Below are 15,089 nucleotides of genomic sequence, written 5' to 3' on the forward strand. Positions count from 1 at the left end.
CATTAAACCTAAAATATGAAAAATCATAATTTTAATAATTAAGTAGCTAAAATGACATCATCGGATGGGACTATTTAAATGCTTTGATATTTTTTAATTAAAGCTTTACCATGATTTAAGTATCCTTAAAATAAAATTACACAGAAATTCCATCACATGATGTGCCCAAAAGAAAAATTATCAGAGATTATCAAATATGGACATGCTTATGAACATTCTTTATAAACTAGAGATAAACATTTGTCAACATTTAAAAATGCCTTCATGATAACAATAACTCTTCAGATGATAAAATGTTCTAATATTTCCATTTGGAATAAATACTAAAAATGTGCAAAGGATTTATGATACATTTGGTGTCTTCCAAAGCAAAGAGTTTCTCCAGTTTATTCTAGCATGGGGAGGGAATGATAAACTGCTTCACAAATAACTACATTACTCACTCATGTGGTAGGATGCCAGTGGCAGTACTTTTACAAAGTTAGAAAATATGAAATTTGCCTGATTGTTCTGTGTTTACAATTTGTTGTTGTTATTATGTGCCGTCACCTCGCCTGCAACTCATAGCAACCCTGTGTACAACAATTCTGAACCCCGCTCTATCCTGAGTCAACCTTATTGTCTCTGACACACCTAACCCCATTTCCCCAGTCACTGAATCAGTCCATCTCATCAAGGGTCTTTCTCTCCTGTTCTGTCCCTTCACCCTTCCAAGCATGTTGTCCCTCTCCAAGGACTGGTCCCTCCTTGCAGCATGCCCAAAGTATGTTTGAAGCTTCAGAACCCTTGCCTCCAAGGAGCAACCTGGTCTTACCCTCTTCAGAGCGAACCTGTTTGTTCTCTTAGCACTCCACTGTATATAAGAAAATAAAAAGCAAGGGGGAAAGAACAACAGAATTTAATCAGTTTATTGATTTATTGCATCTCCTGAGAAGGATGAGCAACCACTGTCCAAGTGATTCACTGCCTCTAAAAACTGCTATGGGTCGGTTCTGACTCAGTAGTACTCAACAACAACATAATTATCATCTATTTAGTGAAAACGCTTGATATATCTAAAGGCATGTAATATAAGGAAGCTCTTGTTGCCTAGTGGTAAGGAGCTGAGCTTCCATACCAAAGACTTGTGATTCAAATCCACCAATTGTTCCATGAGAGACGAGGATAGGCAATTTCTTTCTGTATGATTTACTGCCTCTGAAAACTTGCTGGAGGGTCAGCTATGAGTCAGTTTCAACTCTAAGGCCACACGACAAGTAAGAAAAGAAGAGCCGAATGGGAGAAGATTAAAAGAGTGATTGACATTCAAAAGAAATGTCCTGCAAAGTTCTTGATTAAGAATGCAATGTTCAAGGAAAAATTATACTGATGACAGAATATGTTGTTGTTCATTGTGGTCGAGTCAGGATTAATTCAATCCTCCAGTAGGTTTTCCAACATTGTAAATGCTTGGGAAGAGAAAGCCCATTTTTCTCCCTTGAAGCTGCTAGTGGATTTGAACCACTTACCCCTGGGTTAGCAGCACAACTCCTTATCTAGTATGCCGTAAGAGTTTTTTGAGGGCAAAGTATATTGTTGTTATGTGCTGTCAAGCTGCATGCAAATCAAAGTGACCCTATGTACAGCAGCTCTGAAGGCTGCCCTGTCCTGAGCCAGTCTCGTTCATTCTGACACACCAACCTTCATTGCCCCAGTTACTGTAACAATCCATCTCATCCAGGGTCTTCCTCTCCTGTACTGTCCATCCACCCTTCCAAGAACGATGTCTTTCTCCAAGGACTGGTCCTGGTCTCTTCTGGCCACGTGCCCAAAGTATGTGAGACAGAGCTTAAAAATCCTAGCATCCAAGGAGAGACTTAGTTTCTCTCTCTCCAAGACAGACCTACTTGTTTTCTTGGCAGTCCATGGTATGTTCAAGACTCTTCTCCAGCAACACAATTCGAAGGGCTTTATTCTTCCGTCATCCTTAGTCATTGTCTAGCTCTCAGATGCATAGCAAGTAATTATGAAGACCATAACTTGGATCAGGCTCACCTTAGTGTCTAGTTGACATCATTGCTTTTCAGTACTCTGGAGAGGTCCCTGACAGCAGATTTTCCCAGTGCAATTTGTTTTTTATATTCCTGACTGCTGGACCAAGAGTGCTTATTGTGGAGCAGAGCAAGCTGTAACTGATAACAACCTCAATCTCTTCTTCATCTATCATGGTGCTGCCAATTGGATCAGTGGTGAGAATGTTTGTCTTCTTGATGTTGAGCTTCAATTCGTATTGAAGACTACAGTCCTTGACCTTCTGCAGCAAACACTTCAGGCCCTCCAGTTTAGCCAGCAAGGTTGTGTTATCTGCACAATGTAGGTTGTTGATGACTTTTCCTTCAATCCTGGCCCTACATTCATCCTCATAAAGCCCAGCCCCATGAATGATCTGTTCTGCATAAAAATGTATGGAGACAGGATGCATCCCTGACACACTCTTTTCCTGATTTTGATCCTGGAAACTTATGCTGTGATATAAATAGTTAAGTATGTGTGGATTTAGGGTTTTTTTTTCATATTATAGATATAAATTAAAATTTTTAATGGGCTTTGTTGTTGTTAAGTGCCATTGAGTCACAGGCGACTCATAGCGACCCTGTGAAGGAAAGTCCTTGACGCTTGGGTGCCTTTCATCCTTTCTCCAGGTTCATAGGGTTTCTGGAGGCAAGTTATTATGGAAGTGGATGCCACTCCGCCCTCCAATGGGCTTTAGTTATTTTAATATTAATTTACTATGCATTTAATAATTTAATATTGTTGTTGTTGTTGTTAAGGGCCGACGAGTCGCAGGCAACTCATAGCGACCCCATTAAGGAGAGTCCTCAAAGCTTGGATTTAATAGCTAATTAATTATAATTTAATAGCTAGTTAATTATATGATTACTTTCATATTTCTTATATTTTTTATTAGTCACTGGCTTTATTTATGACTTAAAGACCAGGAACAATTTCCTCAGACCTGAACTTCTTTAGTCTCCTGGTGTGTTGTCTTCCACTCTGACTTTTTCTCCTTTAATACTTGGGTTTTTTTCCCTCCACCATTTAATTTCTCTTACAATACTATGTCTTAGTACTTCTGCTAGTAATCATCACATTGTGCTTTATCATTAAAAGAGTGAAATGACAAAGTGGCTACAGTTGCTGTTTTTAATTCTTCTGCTTGATGATGAAAATATTGACAGTGTTCAGCTTATCAAAACTAATAGCATAAAATGTAAAAGACAGATTAATAGCTGTAAGATTTTACATATACACTTGGAAGGTTTGGATGTGACTTCATTATTCTCAGCCATTATTCTCTTTTGTGGGAATGGAGTTTTTCTTAGAGTTCTATTTTATGGAAGATTGGAAATTAAAAGTACTTTAGAAACAAATAATGTTCATGTATCACAGCTTTTTACTTATACCATCTTTTCTAAACCTGAAAATATTGAATAATTTTTAGCAACGTCAGAATAAGATCTTAGATGTCTGTGTGGCTGTGGTCTCTGTGCTATATAGTTAAGCTCTATGAAGCATAGTTCTCTGTTCTGACATGCTTGAGAGTGCCACAAGTCAGAATTATCTAGATGATATCTGGTTCAGTGTTACTCCTTTCCTCATCCCCTACTCCCTTATTTCTTTCTTTTACTCCTTTCTAGAGGACCACTATAGAAAGGAACAGATTAGATGAGAAGAATGAACACTGAATCTGGCATCAGGTAACTTAGAATGTCACAGGCACCACATATTAAAGTATGATAATATTAACTTAGAGGAAAAGTATCAAAACAGTAAGACAGACACAGTATTTTTAAAACATGAGTACAATTTTAGTTCCTTTCTAAAGCTACAGACTTCTCAAAAGATTATCACATAACAAAAACATGTTTAAGAATGGTCTAATCTTTAAAATTTTTGTTTTAACGAGGAAGGAATACTGATAATTCTCATTTTTTTTGTTGTTCTTTTTCTAGGGGAAATTGGATTGGAGAAGCGCCCTATAAAGTAGGGGTACCATGTTCAGCTTGTCCTCCAAGTTACGGAGGATCTTGCACTGACAATCTTTGTTTTCCAGGAGTAACGTCAAACTACTTATACTGGTTTAAATAAGCTTATCTTTTCCTCCAGGAACTATAATGATTTCTGGGAATCATAGTCGTATATGTATATTGAATTTTGCACATTTTATACATATTTTATAATAATCTTATTTTACTTTTGTTATTCATTTGTATAAATTAATGTTTGTTTGGTATGTTTGTTAAATTTTTTAAGGTAAACAAAATGTGGTTTCTATTTCTGATTTGTAAACCTAAAATATTGTGTATGTGGTGATGTTATAGTTAATGAATGCTATACCATACTGACTTTCCAAGGAAACTAGGTTATTATTTTCCTAAAATATAACCTGCAATGTGGACCACATGCACACACATAATGTATGATGCAACACACCTATAATAATATGATTTAATGATTATTTCAAGGCAAACATTTTTTAAAGTATATAAAATACGTATGAGGTTGTAGCTATTCTCAGCAACTATTTCTATAATATATGCAGTATGATAATTTGTAAAACAGCACTCAGAAACATCTGCAAATAATAATTAAATTAAGCAACCAAGCATTTTGAAAATAGTTTATTTAGGTACAGCAAAAGGTATGTGCAACTTGTTTAGGTATTTCAATTGTGACTTTCCTTAGTCATTTTTTTAAAAATTTAGTAATCATGTGTTGACTGCTTAGATTGAAAAAAAAGTCTTCTGGCAGTAAAGATAATGCACAGGTGGAATATGCTTCTTCCCCACAAGTTGAGGAGAGTCTTTAGAAAATTAGTGTAACCCAGAGATTTGCTGTAAAATTGTTATTTTATTTATTTTTTTACAAAGATTAAAAAAAAAACCACCCAGAAAGTTAATCTCACACACACACACACACACTTTAAGAGCTTCAGTGGAGCTTACTTGAGGGTCAAAGACATCTTGAGGCCTAATAGAAAGTGAAAGATGCCAGTAACGAGCATAGTGATGCTGAGGGCCTTTGTTGGTTGTCTTGTCTTTATTTGACGAAAATCTGTTTGCCAAGCTGTATCTTTGAAAGTTGCACAAAAGATACTGTGTGAACAACATAGGCAATTATGATCTTAAAATATCCCTTTTCAGATGCTTTCCTAAGGACCCATTGTCACATTTTATTTCTATGGGCATCACTGAAGGCAGCAGTTGATCCTCGGTCCAAGTACTTTAAATAACAGTTTTCAGCAGCTCCAAGGCAGAATGGTGGACATTCTTCTCACATGTTATTTATAACCTCAGAAACCCAATGGAGGGTGAGCTATGAATCAGTTCTATTTTGACAGTAATGAGTTTGTGCTTCATTGGTTTGTTTTTACTGGTTAGAACAAGGCTAGCACTTTCAATAAAGAAGATAAAAATGTCTTAGGTACAAAGCTTTGAATGTATAAAAAAAATCCAAATAAATATTTGGGCGTAGATTAGAGATGTTGTTGAGTACTCTTGAGTCAGACTGACCTATAGTTGACCCTCCAGCAGGTTCTCAGAGACATTAGATTACAAGAGAGGAAAGTATACCTTTCCTTCATGGAGCACTTGGAGGATTTGAACCACATATGTTCAAGTTGGCAGTGTAGCTCCTTACCACTAGGCCACCAGAACTCTCTTAGATTAAAGTAGAACTATATATTTATCATTTTAAAAGCCAGATGAAAACTGACAGGTGTATTTTTTTAATTCCGTCTGTACCTTTAAAAGTGATTCAAAATTGCTATGTGAAGTGTTTAATTTTCAGGCTAAAGTAAATCTCTCACTGGTTGAGTCAAAATTGACTCATAACTGACCCTTCATTGTATATCTAAAGACTTCTTCCTTCCATGGAGTTGCAGGTGGATTTGAAATGCCAGAGAATCATGGTGTTTGAGTTTGCAGCTCCAACTCCATATAGACTACACCACCAGAACTCCCTAAAAGCAAATGATAGTATACAAGGATCAACACAAAATGTGATGTTTTTCACGGCATTCAATAATGGTGCTAGGACAGCGATTTCTCATTGTAATGTGCAAAGGTGGCAGGTATAAAGTATTTTCTAAGTTGTTGTTATGTATTCTTGAGTTGGAACCAACTCACAGCTGAACCTTCAGTAGATTTTCAGAGGCTGCAAATCACACAGGAGATTGCTGCCTATTCTCCCAGGGAGCAACTGGCACATACAGAGTGCCTGCCTTTGATATGGCAGCACAACTACTTATCATCAGGCTACCAGGGCTTTGAAATAGTCAACATCAAGGTTATTTGAAAGGTCTTCCTTTCTGTACCATGATCCTGCCTACAGTATAGATTTTTTTCCCCACACTACCCCTTATTGTTTGGTGCCAGCAATTCGACTCCAGCTTATAGTGACCCTCATGTGACAAAGTAAAACCACTCATAAGGTTTTGTAGGCTGTCATTTTTACACAATCAGATTGCCAAGTGTTTCTCCTGAGGAGCACCTGGATGTGTTTAAGTCATAACCTTTTATTTAATCACTAAATGTTTAATGCTTGCACCAGGCGGCCTCCTTCACTACCCATTTTCTTTTCATTGCTGCCAAATGAGTTTAAACTGCTAGTGGACTTTCTAGCTCACATCCAAGGCTGTAAATCACAACGGTGGAGAATGCCCATCTTTCTCCCTAGGTGCAGCGGTGGATTCAAACCACTAGAGAAGCACAATTTTGGGTTAGTTATGTAATTTCCTATGGACTAAGCCACCGGAACACTGTAATCAGTCAGTAGAACTGTTGGGGCGGGGGGGGGGGGCGGGGAGGAGGAATCTGTCTTAATGTACATGTTCTGTTCTCTACATCCCTAGAAATTTTATTTTACATACTAAATTGATGGATTTCTTCATAAAATGGTTACAATTATATGGGTAAGGCTTAGATGTTCCAGATGGTGCTAGATATACTTGTTTTTAAAATGTGGCAGAACCAATTGCAGTCGTTACCATTTTAACTATCTTTTTTGCATTTGTCCAGTGGTGAACGAAAGCAGAATCACTGCTGTGGCTATCAGAAGATGGCTACCACAGTCATGAAGGGGACAGTGTTTTTGAAAGATCCATGCACTTTTTTCAGGAATAGATTAAAAATTATGACTTTAACCAGTGTCATTTACTCAGAGTATTTGAATTAAGACACAGATTTTTCTTAATCAGTTGTAGTAACACTACTATTAAGCACTCGACTGCTAGCACAACAGCTGGCTGTTTCACCCTCCTCGGGAGATCTGCTTCACCCCTCCATCTGTTTCTGTAAAGATTACAGCCTAGAGAACCTCTTGGGAAAGCTTTACTCTCACATGGGGTATCTGTGAGTTGATCTTGGCTCAACGACATACATCAGTAACAGAGATATTTGTGTTAGTTCAACTTTTGGTGTAGACATAAATAAATTCAATGCATATGCTCAGCCAGTTTTAAGTATTTTGAGCTCATATCAATACACAAATGCAACAGTTACTTTGAATGAGCCTGTAAAGGAAGCAATACATACAGTTCAATCTCAGTGTTCTCCCTGCATAATAACATTCTCGAGGTTCCGTTGTTTCACAGGGTGTGTACTTTAATAATCTTTTACATATCAGAGTGTGAAATTAGATTTCTATCAATGTCTAACATTATTTTTGCTTTTATGTTCTATTTCTTTTGCCTTCATGTTAATATTGTATGTTTGGAGCAAGATACTCAATTTTTTACTTTATCAAAACATTCTTAACTACCATTCAAAAGACTTTTAAAAAACTTGTAATGGTTTAACATTGACTTAGGAGAGGTCAGTCAAAAACTTAGAAAGTTTTATAATTTTTTTGGTAATGGTGCTGAAAACACACTGTACTCACCGTGCCCTTGCTGCATTTTTTAGGTTTATTTGCAACTAATATTTTTATTGAGTGCTAACTATCAATATCTGACTTGGTGCTAAAATATATGGTGCTAAATAAACTGTTAGTGTCAATTCCTTTACTGATGCTCTCTTTTATCATTATTAAAACTTAAATTTATCCATTCAATTCTCGATTCAGAAATTCTAAGTAAAATTCTATGTTAAATTAATTTTAACTGAAAACATGGTAGTGGGTTCTATATTTTCCTCTAACATTGAGCATTATTTAAGTGCTACAGTGTGTAAATATATTTCTTTAGAAATTATCAATGTTTTTTGTGTGCGGTTTTATTTTCTTTTTAAAAAATGTCACCTGAGTTCTTGAGTTAGGGTAGCGTGACTCTAATTGTGGTGTAGACACTGGCTCCCTCTGGTGGTTATCATACGAATACAACATGCTACTTCCAGAGCAAATCATTTCCGTTCAATTAAAAAACAAGTCACTCAGCATTAATGTTACTCCCCAAACATGACAACATTTTAAAATATTTAACTCTATTGGCATATTTTTAAAATTAGTTAGTGCATCTTGCACTCATTTTCTGTTCTGTGAAGCTTAAATTAATGTATTTTGGTGTTTTACCTTTAATTCCCTTTTAATTTTAGACTAGATGTTACTAAAGTATATTGTCCAGCTGGCTTATGTCATATTTAGCATATGGTAAGAAAACAAAATTATAACTGTATCTCACTCTAAAAAGTAATATTTTGTTTTATTTGAGTTAGTACATACAGAAAATACATTGGTAGAATAATTTTTCACAGAAAAAGTGTTATCTCCCTACGTTTTTATGAAGGGCTATAATTTATCAGTATTAAGGTCATATGACTAATATAATGATGGAATTATATTCATTTAGTCCAGAAAAACAAATGTATATAAACACTTAAAAGGCCTGTATCTATAGCATTGTTCTGAGTAAAATTTCAGCTAAAATATTTAATTAACCAGATGTGATAAACTTCTTTTAACAGAGTTTTTGTTTGGGTTTTTTTTTTTTTATTACACTAGCACAACCAGGCAAATAGCTCTGAAGCAGGTTTGGACATTTGTATTTGCAGACTTATTTTAAAGCAATGGGATTCTGTAAAAAATAAATAAATAATATCACATACAAAACATGAACAAAAAAAATGGGCCTTCTTATCGATCTCACCTCTCCCCAAACCTACAATATTTCTTTTTATGGCCTGAGGATTCAAAAAAACAACAACATTGAATTAAATTATCTAGGCCCTCCTTAAAATGAGGACCTAAATTATTGGATAGTTCTGTTAAATACCCAGTTCAGTTTACATGTATTGGCAACCTCTTAGTTTTAATGAGAATTAAAACTGCTGAAATAAAGTGGTGCTTAGTTACATATTACATCTTGTGTTATATTATTTGAAAAATAAAATTTTGGTACCATAATATTTTGAGAACTAGCAATAATTGTGATGCACATATGAAACTATTCTGTATTTAAGAAACCAAAGTATGTTTACAATATTTATGTCATCTTGAAAGATACTGTATTATTTAGATTTTTTTTTAAAAAAATCACCAACAACAGTAATTTGGGTAAATTTGGGTAAATGTTATTCTTTGCCTAATCCTGTAACAGTGAAAGGTGCCTTCAGTGTTATATTAAAATGTCATATGTCAAACCTGTGTAAACTTCTGTCCCAATGAACCATAATAAACATAGTTTTTTTACCTCTGTTATGTTGTTTTTTTTCAATAAATGATTACAATAAATTGCTTGTTTTAAAGTATGCATACTTTTCAAAGTTTAAATCAAAGGTTTCCTAAAAGTACAATCAGCATTATTGTTGCTGTGTGTGGAGTTGGGACTGACTCAGAACCAACTCTCCAGAGGATTTACAGAGGCAGTAAGTCACAAGGGAGGAGCTTGTCCACCCTTTTACTGTTTAGAAGCTAGTGGATTCTCATTAGGTGCCTTTAGGATTGCCTAACAGTTTCTTGGCCCCCAAACTTTCTAGATTCAGCATTAGGTAACATGGTAATTTTGGTAAAGAATGAAGTACTTTTCTAAGCCACTGATGAGTGTATCTTTACTATATCTCTAACAAAGTTACACAGTTGGAATTCACCAGTTTCTCTACTGAAGAAAAATGGTCAGTCACCTCCCATAAGTTTTACAGCCCCTGAAAACCTGCTGGAGGGTCTGCTGTGAGTCAGCTCTGACACGATGTCACAGAACAATAACACATCATGAAAAATCAACTTTTACTTTTGTCTATTTAAAAATTACTTCCCTACTTCCACCACCTTTCCTCCTTTCTCCATTTAACTCCGATAGATAGACAGATAGATTGACAGGTTATAGTATAAAATATAATTTTTCATGAAAGAGGAAAAGGAAAATGAATCAAGTTCTGACAGCATTGGACATAATGTATTAATTTATTTTCACCACAGTAAATATGTATGTAACAAAGCACTTGCTATTTCAACTTTCTTTACTTGTACACTTCATTAATGTTGTGTTTGATTATCAATTTGTTACTGCAATTAAAACAACAACAAGATATCATCTCACTCCAGTAACATAGACAAGTTTAACAGAACAGCAAATAATAAACACTGGCAGGGATACAGAGGAATTGAAATTCTCATACACTGTTGGTGGGAAATACATGGAAAGCAGTCTGGCACTACATTAAAAAGTTGAAAATAGAAATATCATTTGACCCAGCTATTCCAATACTGAAAATATATCTCAAATCAGAGCCATGACACAGACAGATGTATTCACATCCATGTTTACTGAATAATTATTAACAATAACAAAGAGATGGAAGCAGCCTAAGTGCCCATTCATTCAAAAGAACGAATAAAGACACTGCGGTACATCCACACAATAGAAAATTATGCAGTGCTGAAAAACAATGAACTTGTAAAACATTACACAACATGGGTGAGTCTAGAAAACATTTTGCTGAGTGAAATAAAAGACAAAACCCATGTAAGACCACTGTGACAGCAAAAAGATGGGATAGGATAGGGAGGAGAATAGAAAAAGAATGGCTGGATAATGAATACTGTCCAGGAATAGGAGAAGGGAAGGATAGCCTAAAAGGAGTGGATGGTTATATGTACGACAATTAACAATCTGGAACAAGACAAGCTTTATAAAGTTAACTAAGGAAGAGAGAGGGAGGGAAATGTATAAACTACTCTCTTAGTAAACTAATGAAATCAATGAAAAACAATCTTTGTAAAGTTTCTCTAAAATCACAATAAGAAATATTTTTAAAACGTTGCCAATCTATTGGCTGCTGCTAAATAAAAAGAAATCTTAGAGGCAGAGGGCTTCTAAAGGTGAGGGACAGACCAGTGAATATGAGAAACTTTACAACATATTCTCTCATCCAGGTTCTCTGGCCAGTGGTCACAGCCATGACTAGTTTATATGAACTTCCAATATCTTGGAGAGTGCAGGTGCTATTTACTTGGCTTGGCTTAAGAGGAGACTTAAATTCTGGCCCTTGCTCTCAGTAATAGGCAAAAGGGCAACAAAAGGATTTTATGTAGAGCTTAAAGGTGTTGTAGTCTGATAAAGCTTACTACTAAACCAAAAAAGGTAATCTTCCCCTTAAAGTTTCATTAAACCTCAGTCTTACATTGGGAGCTCTGGTAACTTAGTGGTAAGAAGCTGTACTCCAATCCTAAAGACATGGTTGGAATCCACTAGCTGCTCTGCCGGAGAAAGATGGGCAATCTCCTCCCATGTGATTGGCTCCCTCAGAAAGCAGGCTGGAGGGTCAACGATGGGTCAGTTCCAACCCAATACTACACCACAACAGTCTTCCATTAGTGATAAGAACCCATCCATAGCTGATCCTTAAGCGGGTCTTTAAAGACAGTTTATCATATAAGAGTAGATTGACCACTTTTCTTCTATAGAGCAGCTAGTGGATTCGGACTGTGTGTCTTTGGGATTGCAGAGCTGCTTCTTACCACTGTTGTTGTTGTTGTTGTTGTTTTGTACCATAGAGTCAAAACTGACCCATAGCTGATCCCCAGGCAGGTTTTCAGAGGCAGTTAATCGCATAGGAGTAGACTGCCTATCTTTCTCCCATAGAGTGGCTGATGACCTTGAGCTGCATGCCTTCAGGATTGCAATGCACCTTATTGCCATTAGACCATCCCCAAGTAGGGCCTAAAAAGACAGTTCTTCTGCCTGTGGAATTATAAAATAGTAGTTTTTTTTATTCTTGTTGCTTATAAAGTTGTTTACCTGAAAGATAAACATTTTTATGTTTCTATATTGAGAAGCTGATGAGACATTGTGTTTCTGAGAAAAAAATTCCATCTTTAATCACAATTCAGTTTAGTCGTGGTGATTCCTATGATATCCCTGCCTTGGATGGAGTATAACTCTTCCTCCATGGTTTTCTCTAGAATAAGCACAAAATGAATTCAATGGTAGATCTCCAAAACCTCAGTTTCATGGAGAATAATAAAATTTTCATTAAAAGTATCCTTATCAAAGAATCAAAATTTCATTTAAATATCTCCTTATCACATTTCCAGTAAAATGAGGAATCCCCTATATGTCCACTATAGCTCACTCCCAGCTTGCCAGTCTCTCACTAGTTCACATCCTTTCTGTTTCTATCCTTCCTACTTTCCCGTCATTCTTTCAAGCCTCCTGGAAGTTCCACAGGAGGTGAAGATTCATTCATTGGGGTGTTGGGTGGTGTGTTTGTGTAAATTCTGGCTATCTCTTGAAGTCTGACAGATGCTAGTGAAGTCTTATCCTCTGGATCTTGCTCATCTCTAAAAGTAAATAAAATGGGAAGGGTGCTGAGCACCCTGATTTTGTTTCTATTCTGTATAAACTGTATTATAGTTTGTTTTACCCACTGGCGAGCACTCTTGCTGAAGATCTCATTGGAAACAACCATAAAGTGACATCAGGAGCTTTCCCAGAGCCAGCAGCCTATCACCTTATGAATAAATCCTGTCTCTATAGTTACCTGAAACTTGGGAGGACCTGAAGCTCTTGCTACAGAAGGTCAAGGACTGAAGCCTCCTATATGGATTGAAGCTCAACATCAAGAAAACAAAGATTCTCACCACTGGGCCAATTGGCAGCATCAGTATGGATGGTGAAGAGATTAAGATAGCTAACAGTTTTAGTTTACATGACTCCACAGTCAATTATTTGGAACAATAAGACATTATCATTAATGATAATCTTTAGCTTGTTGTGTTAGCAGGTAATAGTTAAACTATCACCATTAGTAAAAAAATACATTTTAAAATATAAATAAATGTTGACTTGAGCTTTTATTTTCTTATAGCGCAAAACAGTTGCTGTACTCAGTTGTCTGCTAATAGAAAAGATGAAAGTTCACATACACCCAAAAGGAATAAAGGTACAGTGATCTACTTCTAAGACCCTTGAGTACAGATATACTTTGACATAAAAAGTCACCCTGAGTCTCAGTTTCCTTGACTGTAACTTGTTAGTTTTATTATTTTTCCATAACTAGGGACCTATAGAATCTACATCCCTAGAGAATTTGTGCTAACAGAGTTGATTAGTAACAGAAGTAATTAATGAAGTCATTTTGCCCAGAAAAATCAACATCTTTTTACCTAAGCTGAGTTTTTTAGTTCATAGCTGAAGTCAGAGTTGAATTAATATGCTTTTAAAAAGGAACTGATCCATAAAGTCTGAAAACTCATGCTACAAATTGCTTGGAGAGCAATTTTTTATGTTAGTCTCTGATTTCCCCCTTATTTGGAAAAGAATGAGGTGAACAACGCAAGTTCTGGGAGAACAGTAGTATTATCTTATGCTTTTTCCTACACTGATGTTCGAAAGCAAGAGCAGGAGAAAGAAGTAAGTCATACAAGTATACAAAGGCTGGCATTTGCGCATTTAATTCTAAAGTAGATAGACAAATGACATTGTGGAAATGACAGAAGGAAACAGCTACTTTGAAACCTAGGTTTCTGTTGCAAAGTTCTTAAGTAGTTCTGGTACAAAAGAGACTTAAAAGACTTAGAATTTCATTTCAACTCTATTTATAAACTTAATCCATTAATCTAAATTGAAGAAGGAATATATTAACATACAATAATGAAGAATGTATTATTGTTGTTACATATCATTGTATTAAAGCCAACCCTTAGATAACCCTCCAGTGGTTTTTCAGAAAGTCCTTGAAAGAGATGGGCAATCTCCTCTCATCTTTTTCATAGCTTTGGAAACCCAATGGCATTGGGTTTGACTCCATGACAAATAGTTGTGAATTGAAAAGGGTATGAACAGAAGACTCAAGCCTCTCATATTGAAGCTATAGCAAGAATTTATTGTTGAATTTATTTTCATCATGTTATATATTTCCTCTACACATTATTTAAAAAACCTGCTATCACAAACTCTTTATCTGTGCAACTCAACATCTCTGTCTGGTCTCATGTTATCTACATTGTGTATGTGTGTCCTCCACGCCACAAACCCCTCTCATATGACTTTATTTACCTATGGATGTGTTTACTTTCCCTATTTAAACCACACTATCCTTGCTTCTAATGAGTATTTTGGGTGTACTTCCAAAATAGAAGTGTTCATTATTTTTGGTAGTTTGCTGATAAACTACTGAAAATGTCTTTTTGCTATTGCATAAGGTCTGTCCTGGTGTCCGTATTATGTCAAAATATTAACAATGGCTATGTATTCAACATTGCAATAATTAATTCTTTTGTAAGCTCCTACACTCTCTACCACAACTGCAAACCTGTAGGGACACCAGTGGACCAATAGATGACACTCTTGTCACTTTAGTAGTAATGACTTACAGACTTCATCTGTAATGACTTACTTTTGTTAATATCTTAAAGGAACTTAGAACTCATAGCATAGAAATTTTTAAAACTTATCTTGCATTAATTCTACAAAATATGAAAGTAATAATTTAAGTCAATAAAACCACACAAACAACAAATGAATGATTTCAAGGTTCTCAACTTTTATTAAATAGGAAGATCTGTTTGTCAGGTTCAGAACTTGAGTACTGTTTTTTATTTTTGGAAAGATATTTGCTAAACTGAAAGGAGGTATTGACTAATTAAAACAGAATCATTAATATAGAATTGTAATT

At 35.6% G+C, this 15,089-nt stretch overlaps 1 protein-coding gene across 1 annotated transcript in view; it reads left to right on the forward strand.

Moving 5' to 3' along the window:
- PI15 (peptidase inhibitor 15) overlaps positions 1-4,290 on the forward strand; it is a 30,226-nt gene extending 25,936 nt beyond the window's left edge. The window contains exon 5 of the mRNA XM_006880476.1: positions 3,993-4,290. Within this exon, the coding sequence (XP_006880538.1) occupies positions 3,993-4,128 (136 nt within the window). The 3' untranslated portion in view covers positions 4,129-4,290. The remainder of the gene's footprint in view (positions 1-3,992) is intronic.
- The last annotated feature ends 10,799 nt before the right edge of the window (positions 4,291-15,089 follow it).

The sequence above is a fragment of the Elephantulus edwardii genome, unplaced genomic scaffold (genome assembly GCF_000299155.1).
Source record: "Elephantulus edwardii isolate Elephantulus edwardi_28Jun2011 unplaced genomic scaffold, EleEdw1.0 scaffold00008, whole genome shotgun sequence".
Taxonomy (NCBI): Eukaryota; Metazoa; Chordata; class Mammalia; order Macroscelidea; family Macroscelididae; genus Elephantulus; species Elephantulus edwardii.